The following is a 22,224-nucleotide window of genomic DNA, read 5'->3' as shown; positions in this document are numbered from 1 at the left end:
ATCTCTTGTATAGAAGTCAGTAGAAAACCACCTGATTTCCAAAGTGTTTTCGACTTCACCAACTCTGTTTGTTTCCCTAAATCTGGATCCCAAGTTCCTTTTAAACCTGCAAGGAGGTCACCCACCTCCGCTTCTAATAATAACGTATTCATTTTTTATATTGTTCCTTTGAGTTGGGAAGGGTAATTAATGATTAATTTTTTTAAAGTAATAAACAATGAAATGCTGACTCCATCATATCTTATTATTTATTTTTATATGAATCTTTATTAATTTATTTAAATAAACATAAAATTACATACAAAATAATATCTTACAATACAAAAAAGAAGAAGAGAGAAAAAGAAAAGAAAAAGAAAAGAAAAAATGAAAATATATATATATAAAAATAAAAAAGAATTTAAAGAATAAAATGAAAAATAAATAAATCAATAGAAAATTTGGGTTTCCAACTTTCTAGACGGTACAGCTTAATATCCTAGCTTATTTTTTTCCCCTTAATTCTCTAAATTGACTTCATTAATTCTAATAAGAGATTATATAATTAAAATAATTTGCTATTTACACACTATATGATCATATTAACTTTTTGAGTCCATTCCACATATTTAAAAAAGGGTGTCCAGTCCTTTTGAAAGTCTTCCATATTTTTCTCATTTAGTTGGTCCGTTAGTTTTGCCATTTGTGCCAGGTTTAGGGATTTAAGTATCCATTCTTCCACAGATGGGATTAATTCTTCTTTCCACTTTGAGGCATAAATAATTCGGGCCGAAGTAATCAAATACAGTAGAAGTTTTCCATAGTTTTTTTCCAAATCTTTGCTCATAAAGCCCAATAAGTAGAATTCCGGTGATTTATCAATGTTTACTGCCAATATTTTACAAATTATATTATGTAGAGATGACCAAAATTTTTTTGCTTTTTTACAGGTCCACCACATATGGTATAAAGTTCCAATTTCTTTTTTACATTTCCAACAAACATTTGACGTATTTTGAAACATTTTCGATAATTTTTCAGGAGTAATATACCACATGTACATCATTTTATAAAAAATTTCTTTTAAATTATAATTTAATGTAAATTTTAATCCCTTAGTCCACATTCTTTCCCAAACATCGTATTCAATATTGTATCCAAAATTTTTCTCCCATTTATTCATACATTGCTTAATTTGTACATTTAGTATTCTCATTTGTAATAACATTTTATATATTTTAGAGATCATGTGGTCATTATTAGCATAGATTTGTTCATCCCACCAAGATGGTTTTTTTGTAAATTTGTAATTTTTGGCATCTATTTTAAATTGTTCTTTTAATTGAATATATGTAAACCATTGACATGAATATCCTTCATTTTCCAGTTCTTGTCTTCATTGTAAATTTGGTCCCTTCAAATTTTATTAAATCCGAATATTTTAGCCACTTAAGGTTTCCTATTGTTTCTCGCCTTACAAAAGCTTCTTGTGGGGAAATCCATAGTGGTATTGTCGATGTTAAAATAGATTTATATTTTTCCCAAATATAAATTTTAAGAATGGACCGTCTAATACAATGATTATTAAATGTTTTATTTACTTTCAATTTGTTATACCATAAGAAGCCGTGCCATCCAAATTTTAAATAATGTCCTTCTAAATTTAGTAATTTATAATCTTGTAGAGTAATCCATTCTTTTAACCATAATAGACCACATGCCTCATAATATAACCTGAAATCGGGAAGACCCAAGCCTCCTCTTTCCTTATCCTCTTGTAGTAATTTGAATTTAATTCTTGGTCTTTTCCCTTGCCAAATAAATTTTGAGAGATCTTTTTGCCAAAATTTAAAATTTTTTATCAGTTATAAATATTGGAATGGTTTGAAATAAAAATAGCATCTTCGGCAAAATATTCATCTTAATTGCAGAGATTCGTCCCATAAGTGATAAGTTTAATTTTTCCCACCTCAATAAATCTTGTTTAATTTCCTTCCATATTTTAACATAATTATTTTGAAATAAATCACTAGTTTTGGCTGAAATCTCTATCCCTAAATATCTAACTTTTTTAACACTATTAAATCCTGATTTAATTTCTAATACATTCTGATTATTTTGTGGCATGTTTAAATTTATCATCTTCATTTTTTGATTATTTATTTTAAAACCAGCTAATTCTCCATATTCTTGTAGTGTCTTTAATAAGTAATCAATTGATATTAACTGGTTTTGTAAAGTGATAACTAAATCATCCGCAAAGGCTCTTAATTTATATGTTTCTTGTTTAATCTTTATCCTTTCAATTTGATGATCCTTTCCAATAGCTTCTGTTAGAACTTCCAATACCAATATAAATAATAAAGGAGATAGCGGACAACCTTGCCTTGTTCCTTTTTCTATTTGACCTTCTTGTGTTATCTCTTCGTTGATCACAATTCTGGCTTTTTGAAATGTATAAATTGATTTTATTGCTTTTATAAATATATTGCCAAAATCCATCAATTCTAAAGTCTTAAGCATAAAATTTCAATTTAGGTTGTCAAAAGCTTTTTCAGCATCTAAAAATAACAACATAATCTGTTTTTCATTATGAAATTGAGCATACTCTATTATATTTAAAACCGTCATATTGTTTTTTATATATCTTTGGGGTAAAAAACCATTTTGATTTATTAATTATTTCTTGAAGTATTGTTTTTAGTCTTTCAGTTAGAATTAAAGTAAATATTTTATAGTCATTGTTTAATAACGAAATAGGTCTATAATTTTTGCATAGTGACGGGTCTTATTCTTCTTTTGGGATTAGTATGATATTTGCCTCCGACCAAGATTTTGGTATTGGATTTCCTAACAGAATCGCATTCATTAAATCTTTAAGTGGTAACAAAATTTGATCTTGAAAATATTTATAATAACCTGCTGAAAATCTGTCTGGACCTGGAACTTTGCCTGTTTTCAATTTTCTAATTGCCTCTATAATTTCCTGGGTTGTGATGGGATTGTTAATTAATGCTTTTTGGTCTTTAGTTAATTTCTTTAAATTTTGTTTTAATAAATAATTTTGAATTTTATCAATTGAAATTTCTTGTTTCTTATATAGGTTTATAAAGAAATTATGAAATGCCTTTTTAATTTTTTCATTGTCAACTAATTCTTTCCCATTTTCTCGAATTTTAGTAATTTTTTTTCCTTTTCTTAATTTGTATGCTAACCATTTTCCAGCTTTATTAGCATATTCAAAATTTCTTTGTTTAATATATCTCAATTTTCTTTCAATTTCATCTGTTGTGAGTATTTTTAATTGCTGCTGTAAAATTTTTATTTGATGATTTATACCTTCATCTGATGGTCTTATTTGAATATTTTTTTCTTTTATCTTAATCTGATCAAGAACTGTTTGAATTTTTTGTTGTGTTTTCCTCTTTAAGCAACTATTTAAATACATAAAATATCCTCTCATATATGCCTTGCTAGTATCCCATACTGTCCCAATACTCACTTCATTATTTAAATTCCATTCAAAGAATTATTTTAATTTCTTTTGGCAATCTTCTACAAGTCCTTTATTTCTCAACAAGGTTTCATTTAATCTCCACCTATAACTTTTTGGGTGGAGTTTTATAACCAATTGAACTGGATTATGGTCTGAGAAGGATCGGGGGAGAATTGATACATTTAAAATTTTATTTGCCAAATATTTAGATAACCATATCATATCGATCCTGGAGAACGATTTGAATCTGTCTGAATAAAATGTGTAATCTCTAGCCATACTGTTTTTATATCTCCAGGCATCTACAATAGCCAAATTTTCTGACATATCAAAAAAAGATTGGGGCAATTTTCCTTGATTTTTTTTAATTTGTTGTTCAGATTTTCTGTCAATAATTGGTAAGGTAACTCCGTTCCAATCTCCCATCATAATCCAATTGTTATAGGATAATTTGGAAAGTTCATTTGATAAATTTTGATAGAATTTATTCTGATTATCATTAGGGGCATATACTCCAACCAATATTGCTTTAGAATTTTGTAGTTCTAATTCTATTATTAAATATCTCCCATTTTTATCATCACTTATTAATTTAGGATTTAGATGGGGCTTTACATATATTACAATTCCATTTTTTTTTCATTTGCTGCTATAAATTCATTTCCTAATTTGTAATTAACCAGATATTTACTGTCTTTTTTTGCAATATGAGTTTCTTGAAGACATACTATATCTTGTTTTAATCTGTATAAATAGTGAAAAACTTCTTTCCTTTTAGCTGGGGTGTTGGCTCCATTTATATTCCAGGAAAGGCATTTTAGTTCACTCATTGGAGAGGAGTATTGCAAATTCTTTAGAACTTGAAGCTAGTTCCTCTCCACTTTGTTCCTCTGTATTTAAATGTTTACTTTCTTTACTTTCTGGCCTTTCCCTTCTACCTGTTTCTGGTTCTAAATCTTTCTTATATTTTCTGAGAAATTCCTGAGCCTTAAAAATAGTATTCAGTTTATATCTTTGTTGTTGGAATGTGACATTAACTCCTTCCAATACTTCCCACCTAAAGGGGATTTTATTTCGTTTAAGGACTTCGGTGAGAAAGAAATAATCTCTTCTTTTTTTTAATATTCTCAGTGGTATGTCTTTCAATATCATAATCTCCTCTCCTTCGATATTAATTTTTTCCCCATAGGAGGCCTGTATTATCAATTCTTTGGTCTTCTTCCTCGCAAATTCAATTATTGTATCTCTTGGTTTCCGGTTAATTTTTGCATATTTTGAATTAACTCTGAATATTTTTCTATATCTTCTTCTAGCCTTTCTTCCTCCCATTCAATTAAACTTGCAAGCATTTGAACCACTATTTCTCTTATTTCTGCCTCTTTTTTTTCAGATACACCTCTAAGCCTAACACAATGTTCTTTTTCTTTTAACTCTAACACAGTTAATCGGTCTAATTCTATATTATTCTCTACTTCTAATTTCTCCACTCTTTCTCTTATAGGTAAAGGTAAAGGTTTCCCTTGACGTAAAGTCCAGTCGTGTCCGACTCTAGGGGGCGGTGCTCATCTCCGTTTCTAAGCCGTTAGAGCCGGCATTGTCCATAGGACACTTCCGGGTCATGTGGCCAGCATGACTCACGGAACGTCGTCTTTCTCTTACCTCTTGAATGTCTGCTTTTATTCTTTTGTCCATTGTCTCTAACTTATGATCTAACCTTTTTTCAAATCCATCTATTTTCTCCTCTAATAATTGCATTACATTTTGAGTAATATTTTGGATTGTTTTTTGCGTAAAGTCTTCAAACATGGCTTTCAGCCATTCTCCTTCCCCGGCTTCTGAGCCTCTCCTATTCTGTCTCCTTGTATTCATTTTGTTCTTATAGAAATCTTTGTTTACCTATCTTAATCACTACACCTAATGTTATATTTATCTATATAAAGCAATGTATAATATTTATATCAAAACATACAGAGCATACAATTCAAAATAATCTTATAAACATCTGCAATATAGTCCAATATGGCGTTAGAAATTAATTAATTCAGTTCCTTTTAAGTGAGGACTGGCAGTAAAGCTTTTTTGTCTCCAAAGTATAGAAAAGTTTTTTTTCCCCTCCGCTTAGAAAGTTTCTTCTTTTTCTCTTCTGTGGTCAAAAGTTGTTTCTTTTACTAGAGATGAAGGGGGCTGCAGAATTGCCTAGCTAGCTAGGCTACTCACGCGGGTTCTACCGATGTGCCTCCAGGCTTCCCGGCTACTTTGCTGTTGCGGCGAAAGTGAAGTGTTGAAAGAGAAAGCAAAGCCTTCGCCGGCCGCTCTGAAGCCGCTGGAGTCTTTCGCCGGCAGCGCTCCTTTCCTCGCGCTGCCTACGAGGTCTGCCCGTCTCTCTCCGACTCCGCAGAACTCTCAACCTCCGCGTTGTAGATATTAATTTTTCCGAGCTCTTACAGAGCTCGACCAGCCGCCATACTCCTTCACCGGAACCCCCCATCATATCTTATTTTTAAAAGGATTATAGTCGGAGCCATGTTAGCCAAGATAGATGGGAGTCATACCTGTTGGTAACTCAGTCTCTTCTTCTTGTAGAAGTCTCTTCCTCTGTTGCAACTGAGATCTTTCCAAGGTATTGGTTGTGTTGACCTGTCCTGATTATAGAATTCTGGGTATACCAATAAAAGTGTTAGAGGGGAGATGCCCTTTGTCAAAACCGCTTATCCTTTTTTTCCGAATCTGAAGTGTAGCTTTTGTGAAAATATTATTTATATTACCAATTTTATGAAGCTTTTTGGAAGAAAAAACACCTGGCTCAAATCCATAATTTGCCTTCTGTATGTTTTCTAGCTGTATCCATTGTCCAATATGAAGGGAATGTCACAGGTGTGCTACCTAATTGTATAATTCTAAAAATGGAATTCCCCATTCGCCCAGTTTCTGAGGTCTATATATTACCCTATTTACTTTATTAAAACAGAAAAGTTCAATTTTCTTTGCCACAGTGTTATTATTTTATTCAGCACTTCTACTGGAAGAGTTTGAAATAAAAAAAATACTGTAGAAAAGTCATAATTTTTACTGCCATAATTTGATCAAAAATACTTAAATAATTCTAATTCCAGATTTTAATTTTTTATTGTCTACCATATTGGGATAAATTACCACTCAACGGTTTGCTAATGTATTAGGTGATATTAATTCCTAGGTATCTGAAATATTTGCTTTTCAAATATTTGTTATGTTTAAAATACTAGTTATCCCTCATAGTAGTTTAGGAGAGGTATGGAAAAATACCAATTGTGACTTTTGAAAATTTACTGTTAACCTTGATAGTTCTACAAATTCTTCCAATTCCATTCTAATTCATTTAGCTGTATTACTAGAATTTGCAAAATTTAATAATATATTGCCTGCAAATATATTTAATAAGTAATTTTTACCGCCTGTTTTTATTCCTTTAATTTCCTTATTGCTACAAAGAGGTCTCTGTAACGTTTCTTTAACAGGATTAAACAACACAGTATGGACAGCTCTGCGTGAGCCTCCTGAGACTAGAAGTGGTTCAGAATTACAAATTCTTACCTGGGCATTGGTAATGCAGTGAGATAAATCTGTCATTTGGAAAAAAAAATGTGAAATTTAAATCTTTTTAGCATTGTTTTAAAAATAGTCCTTCCACGGGGTTTGAAGCTCTAAAGATAGCTAATGAGCATCCTGATAGAGAAGACCTACTAATTTTATAAGAAGGAATACTATATTATTTGTTTTCTGATGAGACTACATATATTCTTTTTGGAATGAAGCCTAGGGTATATAATTTTTGATCAGGGTATATGACTTTTCCCTTTTTAAAATGATCGGCTAGTAGTTTAATATATAATTAATACAAGTTATGATCAATATTAAGGAGGGAAATAGGTCTGTAAGAAGATAACTTCTAGTGGATCTTTACCAGTCTTAGGAATTAAGCTTATTTTAGGGCTGTGCCAGGATAGGGTAAGATCTCCCTGATGCAGTGCATTGACTATTGACAAAAATTCTGGTGTAATATATTTAAATGCCTTATAGAACCTGTAAACCTATCAGGATCTGGATATTTACCATTTCTAATATTTTAAAAACATAATCAATTTCTTACTGTGAAAAAGGAGAGTCCAAGTATTGAGTACTTTTTATTAATATTTTATAGTATTTAGTAAGTACAATATTTAGTATTTGTGATGGTACAACTTTTAGTATCTTTCATTGGCTTTATATATTCTTTTTCATTGTTTAAAACTGATTTGCAAATAATCTTGAGGTTTTGTTAAATTGTAGCTTTTTTGTATTAAAAATAAAATTTGGGTTGATATTTTGTCAATTTCTAAAATAGCGAGTTCTTTTCCTTTCCAGTTACTTACATGCGTTAACGGAGCATTTTCTATTATATTTTATCCATAAATCCTTAGTTTCTGATAATGTGTTCGTTTTCTGATCCTGCTCATTTCATTCATACATTCATAACTTATTACTGCCTTCATGGCATCCCATTTTGTGGTTAACAATATTTGTTGTCTTCTGTTTTCTTGAATTTTTTTTTTTCAAATTCTGAGCTAAATGATTTTTTGCTTGCAAATTACTGTAAATGGCAATTATAACACCAAAAATGAGCGAATGGGCTTTTGTCATCCAAATTAAACTCAAAAATCATGGCCTTAAATATACATTGGTGCAATCTCTATTTGTATTAATTGATTCAAAAATATTTTTGGAGCTCAAATGCGATTACGTGAGGCCTTTTGACAGTGGATACATAATGTCGTAAATATTGATAAGTTCATTCACATCAAATTCTGCAATCTTAAATGCTAAAATATGTCTTTTGTTTTCCTAGGGTTTAAAAATATGCAAAAAATAGAAGAGAATCTTTAGCATTTAATGGAAAACAATCTTTAGCATTTAATATTGCAGAGTTTGATGCAAATGTAGAAACCTAGGGATATATATAACCCTGATTGATTCTGATTTGCTGTTTGTTATGATTTTATCAAACTTCCCTTTAATAAAAATAAACCTTCCCTCTCTATGTTTTTGAATCTTCTATCTATCATAAAGAATCTATCTATCTTAAATAAGGTGGCTATCCCTAACCCTAAGCTTTCTGCAAAAAAATTGCTTTCCAAAATATTTATCCTTAATATTTTTCAGTTTATATATTTCCTGTAACATAACCATAGACGGACTGAAGGATGGATCAATATATTTTTTGATTCTAGTTCTTGTTATGGGAGTGCCTAAGAAAACTATCCTGTATTGTCTACCCAGTGCCCTATTGCGCTCCAGCTATTCCTGTCTTGCTTACCATTTCTGCAAAGCAAATTTATCAACAAAGAAGTCTCAGCTGCCCTACCATCCAACCCATTTATGATTAAATTTGTGAAAATATGACTAGCTATCCCTTTTTGCCTCCATTCCCTTTTCCACCAGCCCTCCCCCACCTATCCCTTCTCCAGGTTGAATCTGCCTGTCCAGTAAGACCTGGTAGAAAGAGCTTGCTGAGGCTCCACCACTGAAGAAACAGCATCCTAGGCTTGAGTCTTCTCAGTGGTGGCCCCCATTACTTTGAAACAGCTTATTCCCAGGGATCTGGACCACTCCCTCTTTAGTGAATTTTCGGAGAGCCGTAAAAACATATCTCTTCAGGCATTTGGATACGAGTAAGATCCTGCTGTCTCCAAATGGTGATGCATTGGACTGATTGGTTATAAATTTATTATTTGATTTTTGTTTTTAAATCTGATGTGCTCAGACTCTTCTGGGGGGAGATGGGCGGAGGCAAAATTTGAAAAACAAACAAATAAATAAATATGGAGCAGCATGTACATTGCAGTAATAAATAATGTTTGTCCTGAATCATTAGGATAAAAGTATGTTGCTGCTTTCATTGATACAGTACACTTTACCTGGCCCTTCTCCAGATTCCTCAGACTTGTGCCATGGACATCTTACCACAAAGTCTACCTTCATAAAACCCAATGTATTTCAATCATATTCAGCATTTTACAATTCCTTGAAATGATATGGTGTGAGATGTATAGCAAATTGAGACAACAGTAGCATATTTTTGGTTAATTTCCTGGCATGTCCTTTTTTTTTTTGTCAAGAGCTAGTGTGTGCATTTTTGATGGATGTGCTATAATATTCCCTCATCTCTTACTCAAAGGCTGGATCAAGACGTTTGACAAATACTATGTTGACCAGACACAGCACATTCTGAACAATATGGTGGTGAAGCTGCAGGAAGACCCACAGCGGCGCTTCATCTGGTCTGAAATCTCCTTCTTCTCCAAATGGTGGGACAACATCAGTAGCCAGAAACGGGCTGCAGTCCGCAGGTAACTGGTGTGTGTGTGTGTGATTTTTTTTTTCTGCTTTTAGAATTTGGGGACATAATTGCAGAAAGGTTTATATAATGGGTTGAGGGTAATGCAAATGTCCTTATTGGCCTCATCCATGCCATGAAAGATCCTGGTAACTTAAGTACTTCAGCCACAGAGGTGATCCTATATGGATAAGTATCTGAGGAACTTAACTATTGTAAAAGATGTAAAATTGTTTTAGAGTCCATGAACAAGAATGCCTCCATAAGTAACTTAGACATTGTATAGTTTTTTGTGTTTCTTCTGTCACCCACAGAAGTTGGCAAAACTTTGCTCCCAAGTTTCATCAGGGAATTTGGGAATTGGTTTTCCACCCACCTTTATACCAAAATTATAAAAAGTCAGTAGGAGCTGGGAGCATCACTTCATTTTAGCAAGAAAAGTGTTAACAGCAGAAGCCTGGTAGAATGGAAAGAATTAGCAAGAAACAATTATTTCTGGTTTTAAAATATACAAAGAAAGAGGAAAAATATAAGAATGATATAAAAGATGGCATAGAAATAACAAGCCAGAAAATGCAAAGACAGATTCCTTCATTGAATATGTACAATTAATCCATAGGCAGAGAAATAATACCTGTCCTAACAGCCAGGAACCATGCTGAGACAAGGAATAGGTCTCTAGTGCTTTATTACTGCTACATAGACAGAAAATCCTAACAAACTGAAGAAGCGTGGGAAAAACCCAGACAGATAAACCCCATAGGTTAAGGCGGGTCTGATCTGTGTCTCTTTGAATGGCTGCTCAACTCCTCAGTACTACGCATGTGTTTTCCCCCCTGGATAGGGGCCCCCTCCTGCTCACCATCAGTACTCATGACAATACCAGTCAAAGTGATTATTTGTAGCTCAGGGTTGAACTGTGGAGTCCTCGGTGCTCTCTGAGCCTTGTTGTTTTCTTGCAGACGTTTCATTGCCAGGCTATTGCCAGTGCACTGAAGATGTTGCCTAGTCTGGCAATGAAACGTCTGCAAGAAAACAACAAGGCTCAGAGAGCACCAAGGACTCCATTGGGTATATTGTGCTGTTTGATTGTTCATCTGGTGTTAATCCTAGTGTTAGTCTTTGCATATCTGGGTGTTGATTGCTGGCGAGGAGGTGTTCTGGATGCGCTCTGCTAGTCGTCTACCTGTCTGTCCTACATAGTGGCTGCTACAGTCCTTGCACTGTATGTTGTAGATAACTCCTGTTTTTCCTTCTTGGGCTACTGGGTCTTTTGGGTTACTTAAGATGTTTTAAAGAGTTTTAGTTGGTTTATGTGCTATGGTGATGCCATGCGGTTGTAACAGTCTGTTGGTGGATTCTGAGATGGTTCTGATGTATGGCAGTGTTATCCTTTTCATAGCTTCTGTTGGCTGGGTTGCAGTGAGTTGGGTGGTGAGGCACTTTTTGATAAAGTTGAGTGGGTATCCATTTTGCTGGAAGATGCTATATAGATGATCTGTTTCCTTTTTCTGGTATTCTGGGTTGCTGCAGTGCATTAGTGCTTGTCTGAATGTTCTTATGCAGCTCCTCTTGTGGGAGGCTGGGTTGTTACTTTGGTAGCAGAGCACTTGGTTAGTGTGCGTAGCTTTCTGGTGTTTCTAATTTGCCATCATTTCCTCTACTGATGAGGATGTCCAAGAAGGGTAGTGTGTTGTTGTTTTCTTCTTTCCTTGTGAATTTTATTCCATTGAAGATGTTGTTGATGGTTTCATGTGTTTCTTCCAGTTGTTCCTTTTTTATTAGGATGAAAGTGTCATCTACGTACTGAGTCCATACTTTGGGTTGTATACGTGGGAGTGCTATCCTTTCTAGACGCTCCATTACAATCTCTGCTATGAGTCCTGAAATAGGTGATCCCATGGCTGTTCCTTTGATTTGTTGGTATATTTGTCCTTCAAACTGAAAGTAGGTCATAAGGCAGAGGTTGATGAGGTCCATTATTCTGGGTATTTCTATGCTGGTGCATTTGGCTAGGTTGGGTGTGTTGCCAAAAGACCAGAACACCTCCTCACCAGCAATCAACACCCAGATATGCAAAGACTAACTCTAGGATTAACACCAAATGAACAATCAAACAGCACAATATACCCTAATCAAGGAACTATTAACTCAGGCAATCAACCAAGCAGCAAACAACAGCCCAATCAAGGAACTCCCAGGGAGAGAACACCCCCCTCTCCAACACAAGCAGGGCAAGCCAGGGTGTATAAACCGAGAGCAAGGCCCACTCCCTCTTTGCACTGAAGATGTTGCCGAGTCTGGCAATGAAACGTCTGCAAGAAAACAACACGGCTCAGAGAGCACCCAGGACTCCACGGAGAAATAATACTACATATGAGACATAGTGGTGTTCTTAAGAGGGAGGAATCAGTGAGGTAGCTGTAGAATAATGGTTACTAATAACAAGCAGCCTCATTTATTCTCTCACCAGGTCTCTATTTCCACATACATTTAAACTGGTCACCAAATTAACCCATTTTTTTGGATTTACATGCTATATTGAACTATGGGGTAACTAAAAGGGCTAAGTAAACACAACACAACATAGTCAAGTTTAATGCTAAGCTTAGCATGTTGTGTGAATGAAGCTGCTAGATCTTTAAGTGATCTGGTTAAATGTGATGTGGAACACAGCCAAAATAGATAATAGTTGTCCTCTTCTGTCCCATTAAAAATTATAATTTGGTGGCAATTCCAGAAAGGCCTTGGGGAGCTCAGTTTCTGCCTCCCTATTGAAATGGTCCACTGGAGAACTCTTGGCCATGGAGGTGAACCAAAGGGAGGCAAACCTGAAATTGGTGAAAGATGTTTTGCTGAATAGATTGGGAACATGAAATTAAGTCAAGTGGGATTCTGTATGGGACTAATGTCTTTTTTTTTTACATGTTGATAAATAATCTACTCACATGGCTGAACAAGCAACTGACGAAAGATGCCACAAATCAGACTGTGGTAGTAGCCATAAGTGTAATCTGGTATCTGGTCTTTTAAGGCTGAACAGCTCTTAGTATCTGTGGCCATAAAAAGGTGGTAAGGTGCTAGTAGAGTTTGACCAGAATGGCATCTTTACTTACCCCTTGATCTCAGGGATGAGTACATTTAGCAGAGAAGAAGTTGCTGCGGCTCTCAGGGATAGAGGAGGCGGTCCCAGTCTTGTAAGGAGAAACCCCACTTAGATCCAGAAGACCCAAAGTTTGCTATGCCAGGCAAGCATCCCCTTCTTGGGCAGGGACTTGAACAGGAGGTAAACTCCCTTGGAGGAGATTCCCTCAAGGCTTTCCAGGCCCCTATGATGTCATGTCAGTTTCAAGTGATGATTTTGTAATGCTCCTGGGCTGTTAAGATCTGTTTTGACAATCTTTAGCTATGCATTTCAGTGTTCTGAAAACTGCGTGGAACATTTGTAATGTATTTTGTATATTTTACTTCTTGTAATCGACAATCAAAGCAGTGATGATTGCTTTCAACTCTTGTGCTTTGCATATCATTCATTGGCTAAGCTATATAAAGCATGGTTTACATACCACAATGGCTATCTCAAACCCAAACAAATCCTATTTATTTATTTATTTGCTGCTCCACCTGATGTCAACTGTGAAGAGCTAACATACCTAAATAAGGTTGAAACAATAAAGATAAATAATAAAAGTAAACTGCATTCATTACTTGTGCCAATGAACAATAGCAATGAAATAATCCCTCTGCAGGAGGAAAAAACTCAAGGCCTGCTGGAACAGGCCTAACCTTAAATCCCAGCAAGAATGGCCCATATAAATTTTAGGGGAAATGTTGTTCCATAGAAAGGGGGCAGTTACTAAGAATATGCCCCTGCGATCCTTGCTGATGGCATCTCTTAAGGGATAGGAGGGAGACTATCCTTCCTGAACTTACTGGATGGGCAGGTACCACTGGGAATAGGCAGTCCTGAAGATACTTAGATCCTAAGCCATGATGGACTTTAGAGGTGAAAAACAGAACCTTGGAGAGTAACCGGTGCAGCTCTCACAGTAGAGGCGTTATTGGACAAACCACAAGGTACATTCTGGACCAGCTGTAGCTTCTGGGTGGTCTTCAAGAAAGCTCCATGTACAGTGCACTGCAGAACCACTGCAGAACAAGGCGCCTGACTCCCAACCCTCTGCCCTTTATTTCTTGGAGCTCTTCAGTAAACCAAGGAGCTTCCTTGAGTTGGTCGGAGGACTGCAATGGGGAGACTGGTACAATAATGGCACTCTTGGCTTATTCTTGAATCCAAGTTCACAAGCAAGGCCTCACATCTGTCTATCTATCTGGAATACTGCCTCTGATCATCTGCATAGTTTGGCAGATGACAATAGCCATCTCTCCTATTCTGGCTTTGCAGTTGTCGCCAAACCCCAAATCTGGACAGGCACATTTCAGAGAGAGGTTCACCTTGCCCTTCGCCCATCTTGGTAATACAGGTCAGGGCTACCCTCTTGTCCAAAATGAGTTTGTGGATGAGGAGAACTTCATTTCAGAGAGAACTGATATTCAGCAATGACAACCAGAGGCCAGGGCTTCTGAGGACTTGGTAACCTCGTTTGTGGGTTGAGAACAAGGGGGTGTAAGTGGGACTTGGTCTCAAACAATCAATGCCACTTCCCCAAGAAAACCCCCTTGTCTCCTGCCATATCTTCCTCTGCCCACCACTGATCTGATCTTCATCTCTTCCTCAATACTCTGTCTCCTTCTATGGTCCCCAATAACCCCAGTTCTCCAATAACCATGCCTGAGGAGGTCATCTCTAGGCAGCTCTCTTTCTCTTCATAACCAGAATGCCTGAAGTGCACCTAACAGTGACTTGGCAGCCATCTCAGGCCTCAGGTACCCAACAGACAGCCACCAGAACACCCCTATCCAATACAACACCCTAAACTCTCCCCCAGTTCTTGAAGGGCTGTCCATCCTGGTCTCTCATCACAGGAATACCCCACTGAAACTCTCATCCAAACAGGCCCCCCTCCTACTTTTCCCTCCACTGTGCCTCCATCTTCTTCCTTTCCTCTAAAGTGCTTGCATCGGCCAGGTTTCACTGTGAACCCAATCCCTCCTCTGCCAACTCCCAGAGCTAGTCTATTAGATGACAGCTGATCCTTTTCATGTACGACAATTTATTTCCAGGCATCTTTGAAACATGACAATGTCCAAAGGAGGTTGCCAATATCTGGACGGTGGCCACTGCAGCAGATATGCCCAGCCTTGGTAGTCACACTGCTTGCATCAAAAAAGAAAAACTATCCTAAATTTCCAACCCTGTTTCTGCTACCCGCAGTGATCTGTTGCAGCACAGTACTGCATGGAGCAGTCACCCCGACCTAGATCAGTCTTCTCCATCAGACCTCCTCCATCTTTCAGCTGCCTCATCTTGATTCTCCCTCCTCTCCACCACCAGTACTGCTTCTCTCAGTGAAGCAGCTCCTGAGCCTACCCTCAGACCAGCTGATGTATGCTCTGGCTGCATGCTGTCTGCTCCGCCTCCTTCCAGGGGGCCTCCAAACCCCCGCACTGCAACTTCCAAGCAGCCTTCCTTCTCTTCTCTTCTCTTCTCTTCTCTTCTCTTCTCTTCTCTTCTCTTCTCTTCTCTTCTCCTCCACCATCTCTCTCTCATTCCTCCACAGCAAGGACCCACGGCTTCAATTCCACCAATTAAATGTTCTGTCAAAATCTCCATTCACTTCCGTTTGTCTCCACTTTCACTGACTTTAACAAACTACTTTCATTTATTCCATCCTCCCACATGACTATTCCTTCTTTGGCACCATACTGTTATGTCTGAACATGTTGTGTGAACCAGGCCTTTATGTTAAGCCATAAGGGTGTTCCTTTGGCTTGAGTATTATGTGAACACTGCCATTGTGATCAGCTAACTGTATTTTGTAGTTAACCATGTGGTGCAATCCCAGAAATTCTGTTGCTGCATGTTGTTTTGTTCTGAGATACCTTGACCACTTTTTAAAAGTTTTAATCACTCTCAAAGAATATCTCATCTGTTGCTTGAGTAGGCAGGAAGGTGCAAACATTTCACACCTGAACATTTCTAGCTCAAAATGCACAGTTTCAGGGTCAAAGGAGGTTGTTCCAACCATTCCAGAAAAGTTTTGAATTTGAATGAGCTTATAATGGGGCTGTTTTGAATGAAACACTTCAGAAATGGTTGGATCAACCCATTTTGAACTCGAAACATTTTGAACATTCAGATATTTTGAAATGTTTTGCACTCCCCTACTTCGGAGAGTTTTTGACCCAGATCTCTTGTTACAGGCTTATAGGGAATGGGCAGCTTGAGATGGCCACAGGAGGCTGGGTGATGCCAGATGAAGCTAATTCCCACTATTTTGCCATGATTGACCAGCTCATTGAAGGGCATCAGTGGCTTGAGAAGAACATTGGTGAGTGCCATGGCCAAGGCCAACTGTGTGCTAGGATCAGGCAGAAGCACTGGTGACAGTATCACCAGGTAGGGGAGTCATGCCACTTGGGAAAAGTCCCATCTTTGTACCTGGGACACTCCAGTAGCAATCAGGCCACTACCTATAATTCAGGATGTTGTGCCAGAAAGAAGCAAGCAGTCAGAAAGGTGGCTTCTGAGCCCTTCTGCACTTTTGCTTCAGGAGGAAAACCTTCCATGGAGAGTCTTCTTTTCTTGATTAGAGTGGCTGACTCACCTCAGGCCGTGGGTGGCAGACGGCAGCCACGAGCATGATGAGCAGGCAAGGTGTGCTTCCGTTGGCAACAGCTTGCCATCCCAGCAAGTGTCAGGGTTCATCCATTACCGCAAAACCCACTCAAGAAAGACAACTCAGCCATAAGTCTCTCCTTGGAGACATGTACAGTGTATTTAAAGTTAATAAAACTTCTAAATAATTAAACTATCAAAGTCCTCATGAATGAACCCATGCACCACCAATAGAGATGATTTAGCTGGGGTGAATGAGGCATATCAACCAATCTGTGATGGAGGAGGAGGACTGTAATGGGCAGAAGACCCACTTCCATTCTCAGCAAGGCAGTGGGGAGGATTGATGGGAGAGGCAGAATGGTTCTTACATATTTCTTCTTCTTCTGGGGCAGTGCAACCCCATCCAGAACCAAAGATGACGAAGTCCTGGATACGGAAGAGCCCTTAACCCACAGCCACTCCTTCTTACCAGGGTTCAGCTGAAGCCTGTTGTTCCCCATCCAGGCCCCCACAACCTCCAGGCACCTGGAGAGGGCAGTCACAGCATCACTTCCTTCACCTGGGATGGATATAAACAGTTGAGTATCATCAGCATACTGATGATATCTCATCCCATGGTGATGGATGATCTCACCCAGCGGTTTCATGTAGGTGTTGAATAGGAGAGGAGAGAGAACCGAACCCTGCGGCACCCCACAAAGGAGGGGTCGAGGGCTGGATCTCTCCCCCCCCATCACCACCGACTGGGACCGGCCCTGGAGGAAGGAGGTGAACCAGCGCAAAACCATGCCGCCCACCCCCAACTCCCTAGCCGCCCCAAAAGGATACCATGGTCGATGGTATTGAAAGCTGCTGAGAGATCAAGAAGAGCCAGGATGGATGCACTGCCTCCATCCCGCTCCCGCCAGAGATCATCCATAAGTGCGACCAATGCCGTTTCCATCCCATATCCGGGCCTGAAACCTGATTGAAAGGGGTCTAGATAATCCACTTCATCCAGAACCCTCTGGAGCTGCAATGCCACCACTTTCTCAACCACTTTCCCCAAAAAGGGAGGTGGGAGACTGGACCAAAATTGTCCAATATAGTAGGGTCCAGTGATGGTTTCTTGAGGAGGGGCTGTACCAACGCCTCCTTAAAGACAGATGGAAACAACCCCACCCTCAAGGATGTATTAACCATCGCCTGGACCCATCCACATGTCACCTCCCGAGCTGCTTTCACCATCCAGGAGGGACATGGGTCTAGCTGGCACGTGGTGGCGTTTACTGTCCAGAGGATCCTGTCCACTTCCTCAGGTCCAACAGGATCAAACTGCTCCCAGATAACTAGGTAAGTCTGCTCCCTTGGTATCCCCATGGACCATGCCTCACGCTTGGAGTCTAGCGTAGAGCAGATCCGAGCGATTTTATCCTGCAGATGCTCTGAAAACTCCTCCACATGGCCCTGTAGGTGGGTCACCCAGCCCACCTTCCCCAAAAGGGATCGAGTGATTTTAAACAGGGCTGTTGGGCGGCATTCTGTGGACGCGATAAGGGCGGAGAAGTATTGGCGCTTTGCTGCTCTTATCGCTACCAGGTAGGCCTTAATAGTGGCTCTAACTAGTGTTCAGTCAGATTCGGTCTTTGACTTCCTCCAGCGGTGCTCCAGGAATCTCTTAATCCTCTTTAGAACCCTCAGGTCCTCTGTGAACCACAGGGAGTTTTGGGTTCGATGGGGTAAGAGAGGTCACACAGGCGCAGTCCTGTCCAAGGCCCCAGCCGCCTCTCTATTCCAAGCAGCAGCCAGGGCCTCTGCTGGACCATGCAGCAGATCCCTGGGTATAGCCCCCACTTCCCTCTGAAACCCTGCTGGGTTCATCAGTCACTGGGGGCAGACCAATCAAATGGGTCCTGCCTCCCTGCGGAGGGGGGCAGCATAGGAGAATCTCAGGGCCACCGGGCATGGTCTGACCATGACAATGGGGACAGCTGTAACTCTCCCCTCAGATCACGTTGCCACTGCTCCAACAAGAAAACTAAGTCCGGGGTGAGACCACTGTCTCAAGTTGGGTCCCGAATAATCTGGGGCAGGCCCATGGCTGCCATGGTAGCCATGAACTCCCGAGCCACCTCCGAGGCACGCCCCAGGGATGGCAGATTGAAGTCCCCCCAGAACCATAAGCCTGGGGAACTCCACTGCCAACCCCGAGATGGCCTCCAGCAGCTCAGGCAGGGAGTTTGCTATGCAGCAGGGAGGCTGGTACAGCAGCAACACTCCCAGCTGTTCTTGGTAGCCCAACTTGAAGAACAGGGTCTCACAACCAGCCACTTGTGGAGCAGGGCCCCTGAAGGCCACCAGAGACTCTCAGATGACAATTGCCACCCCTCCTCCCCTGTCCTGGGGTCTGGGCTGGTGCCATACCATAAACCCGGCCGGGCACATTTCTGAAAGGGGCACCCCCCATTTCAGGGCCCAGCCAGGTTTTGGTAATACATGCCAGGTCTACCCACTCCTCAGTGATCAAATCACTTATGAGGGGGGCTTTGTTGTTAACAGACCTGGTGTTAAGTAGCAGCAGCTGGAGACCAGGGCCCTTATTAATCTGCTGACCAGGGTCTGGGTCTGAGCACAGAGGGCTGGAACACGCTACCGGTAACAAACACTGGGGGCATCTTCCCTGATGATGGCCCGCCCTCCATAACATCCCCTACCCGTCACTACCTCAATAGTATAACCCGCCCTACAACCCCCAGAGACTCCCTCCAGCCCCGCTCCTGCACCTCCGGAATCCCCAATCTGAAGTAGGGGACCCTCCATCCACTCATACCCTCTCATGCATGCACAGTTACCCACAAGGTGACGGCAGGCCCTCCAGCGCACCAGCTCCTGCTCTCGGTGCCATCAGGTCTCAGCCATCACCAACCCATTCGCCATTCACTCCAATACCCCCACCTGCTCAGCCTCTCTCACTGGTCAGCCAGGGGGGTATCTTATGCACTCCTAACCACCTCCTGCCTCTCACTCTGAAGGTGAGTAGACTACCACACCATACCTACACACACTCCCCAACTCCCCCCCCTGTCTCTCACCCCCAGGAGGGAGTCCTCATTCACAATGGAGGGCCCCTTCAGCTCTCCACCGTTGCTGGGCAGGTAGGGAGGGGATGGCTATGTTTTCAATGCCAAGTCCCCCACTCCAGGTCACCGAGGCTTGTCACGCCGACGCCTCCACCCCTGGGTGTCACATCGGCTGGTTGGTTCTCCCAGGCTCTCCCAGCCAGGCTGGTCTTCCACGACCGGTCTACCAGTCCATCCCGCCGCCGGTCTACCGCGCTGCCAAGTTGCCTCACCAGACTAGCCCTCCAGGGCCAGTCTGCCACACTATCGGGCCGCTGGTCTGTCATGCCGCCGAACTCTCCCAGGCTGGTCCTCCAAGGCCAGTCGGCTGGTTCACTGCGCTGCTGGTCTGCTGCACTGCCAAACCTCCCCACCATGCCTCCGAACCACCGGACCACTTCAGGTCCACCATCCGACGTCCCCTCCGGGTCACGCTATTCAGGCTCCCCACACCGTTAGATTCCCCAGGGAGCTGCTGTGCTGCTGGTGCACCGCTCCCTTCCGAGCTTGTCGCATCACTGGGGCTCACCCAGGCTCACCATCCTCCACCACTCTGTCCAGGAGGCTCCCTCTGACACCGACCCATCAAACACGAAGGGCCGGGGGTCCTCAAAAGTCTCCTGCCCACCCTACAACTAAGGCCCGGGGCGGGGAGGAGAAGGAGGGTGAAAAAGCCGGGAGCCTCCCTTAGAGCAGTGGATGGCGTCGGTGTCTGCTCTCGGTCGCCATCTTCCTCCCATTGCTGTTCTTTTTGGAGGGAGTTCATTTTACCCTGCTCTTCCTCTTACCTCCACGAAAGTCACATAGGTCACGAAAGCTTATGCATTTTAATAACATTGGTTAGCCTGAAAACATGCTGCAAGAGACCCTCTGATATGGAGGGTAGATCAATAAGGAAGGAGGCAATGGCAAACCACTTCCGAAAATCTTGTCAAGAAAACAGCAGGGGCTTGTCCATACAGTCTCTGAGAATTGGACGTGATTGAACGGATAAAAAAAAAAAAGACCAATATATGAGAATAAAAAGTAAGGACTATGAGCAACAGAATTTAGAACTCCAACACGTGTGTCTTAAAATAAGGGAAGGGCTGGTGGGAAAGCAAACGCTATTAAACTTGTGGGTAATGGATAAAAATGATAAAACGCTGCACTGGTGAGGTCAAAGACAAGCAGCCTCTACCTGCTGCTGTTATGGTGATATTCATTCATTCATTCATTCATTCATTCATCAAATTTCATCACCGCTCATCTCCCCCAGTGACTCTGGGTGATAGGACTAGATAGCATCCAAAAGGGAAAAAAAAAGCATGGCCATCCACTCCACGTCCGCAGAAAGTTCAGTTTTGGATCTTTCACCATATTAGAATTAAGAATCAAGGAACAGAAAGCACAAATCAGCTGGACCATATAAGTGACTCAGGCCCATTAGGCAAAAATAACTATTGGCAGAAGAAGCCCAGAGGGGCCCCTCAGGCCATGCCGAGGTCTGTCACTTCAGCTGCGGTTGAGTTGCAGATCTGGCTGAGCCAGGGGTGAGCTACGACTGAAGATAAAATCTCCTATCTAGCATCTGATACTTCTGTCCTGACCTCTTCAGAAAAACAAGCCTCCTGACTGGCCAGAGGAATGAGAGACCTTTCTTGCCACAGCTCTTTCAACTTTACATGCTAAAGTATCCTTCAGTTTTGCCCAAATGCACTAATCAAATGCATTAGAGTAGGAACTGAAGTCTGAAGTTCAGAAATGAAAAGAAAACGCTATCAGCATATAATACCAATTCATAGGTAGTCCTCACTTACTGACTGTAATTGGGACCGGCTACTCTGTCACTAAGCAACATGGTTGTAAAGCGTGATGTCATGTAACCGTGCTGACCTACAATGGCAGTTGCTGCAGTTCCAGTTGCCATCATTGGGCAAATCCCACATAGTCACAATGTCCCACAGTCACGTGATCGCTATTTGTGACTTCCTGCTGGCTTCCCCATTGACTTTGCTTGTCAGAAGCCAGCAGTGAAGGTCACAAATGGCAGTCGCATGATTGTAGAACGCTGTGAGGGCTGCAACTGCGAGGACCTGCCATAAGTCCCCCTTGTTTAGCACCGTAACTTTGAACGGTTGCTGAACAAGTTATCATGGAGGACTACTTGGTCCCTGGGTTCAGAATGGTCCAGGTTTAGGATGACCTATAGTTAAAAACGGAGCCTGTTGTAGCAAAATTTGAGTTAAATAACACAATAGTTCGAGTTAATTACACAATACTACTTATACAGTATTACGCAATAATACTGTTCTGACTTACATACAAATTCAAATTAAGGACAGAGCTTGGGAATGGACTCAATCTTAATCCAGGGACTAATGTTATGCAAGTTTGTTTATTTGTTTATTTATTTATTTCTCAAATTTATGCTACCGCCCATCTCTCCCCAAAGAGGGACTCTGAGCAGTGTATAAGCTACCACAGATTGTCTTGCCTAGCAGTACAAGTTAAGGGTTTGAAACAAATCAAAACTCAAGAAAGTAGAGTGAAAAAGTACACAGAAAAAGACTATTGA

At 40.5% G+C, this 22,224-nt stretch overlaps 1 protein-coding gene across 3 annotated transcripts in view; it reads left to right on the top strand.

Annotated features, from left to right (window-relative positions):
* MAN2A2 (mannosidase alpha class 2A member 2) overlaps positions 1-22,224 on the top strand; it is a 52,687-nt gene that overhangs the window by 17,923 nt on the left and 12,540 nt on the right. For all 3 annotated transcript variants that reach the window (XM_063314088.1, XM_063314087.1, XM_063314086.1), the window contains exons 4-5: positions 9,669-9,840; positions 16,152-16,279. In XM_063314088.1, coding sequence (XP_063170158.1) covers positions 9,669-9,840; positions 16,152-16,279 — 300 coding nt within the window. The remainder of the gene's footprint in view (positions 1-9,668; positions 9,841-16,151; positions 16,280-22,224) is intronic.

Source organism: Candoia aspera, chromosome 13, assembly GCF_035149785.1.
Source record: "Candoia aspera isolate rCanAsp1 chromosome 13, rCanAsp1.hap2, whole genome shotgun sequence".
In the NCBI taxonomy this organism is placed as follows: domain Eukaryota; kingdom Metazoa; phylum Chordata; class Lepidosauria; order Squamata; family Boidae; genus Candoia; species Candoia aspera.
This window is presented reverse-complemented; position numbering and strand designations above follow the sequence as displayed.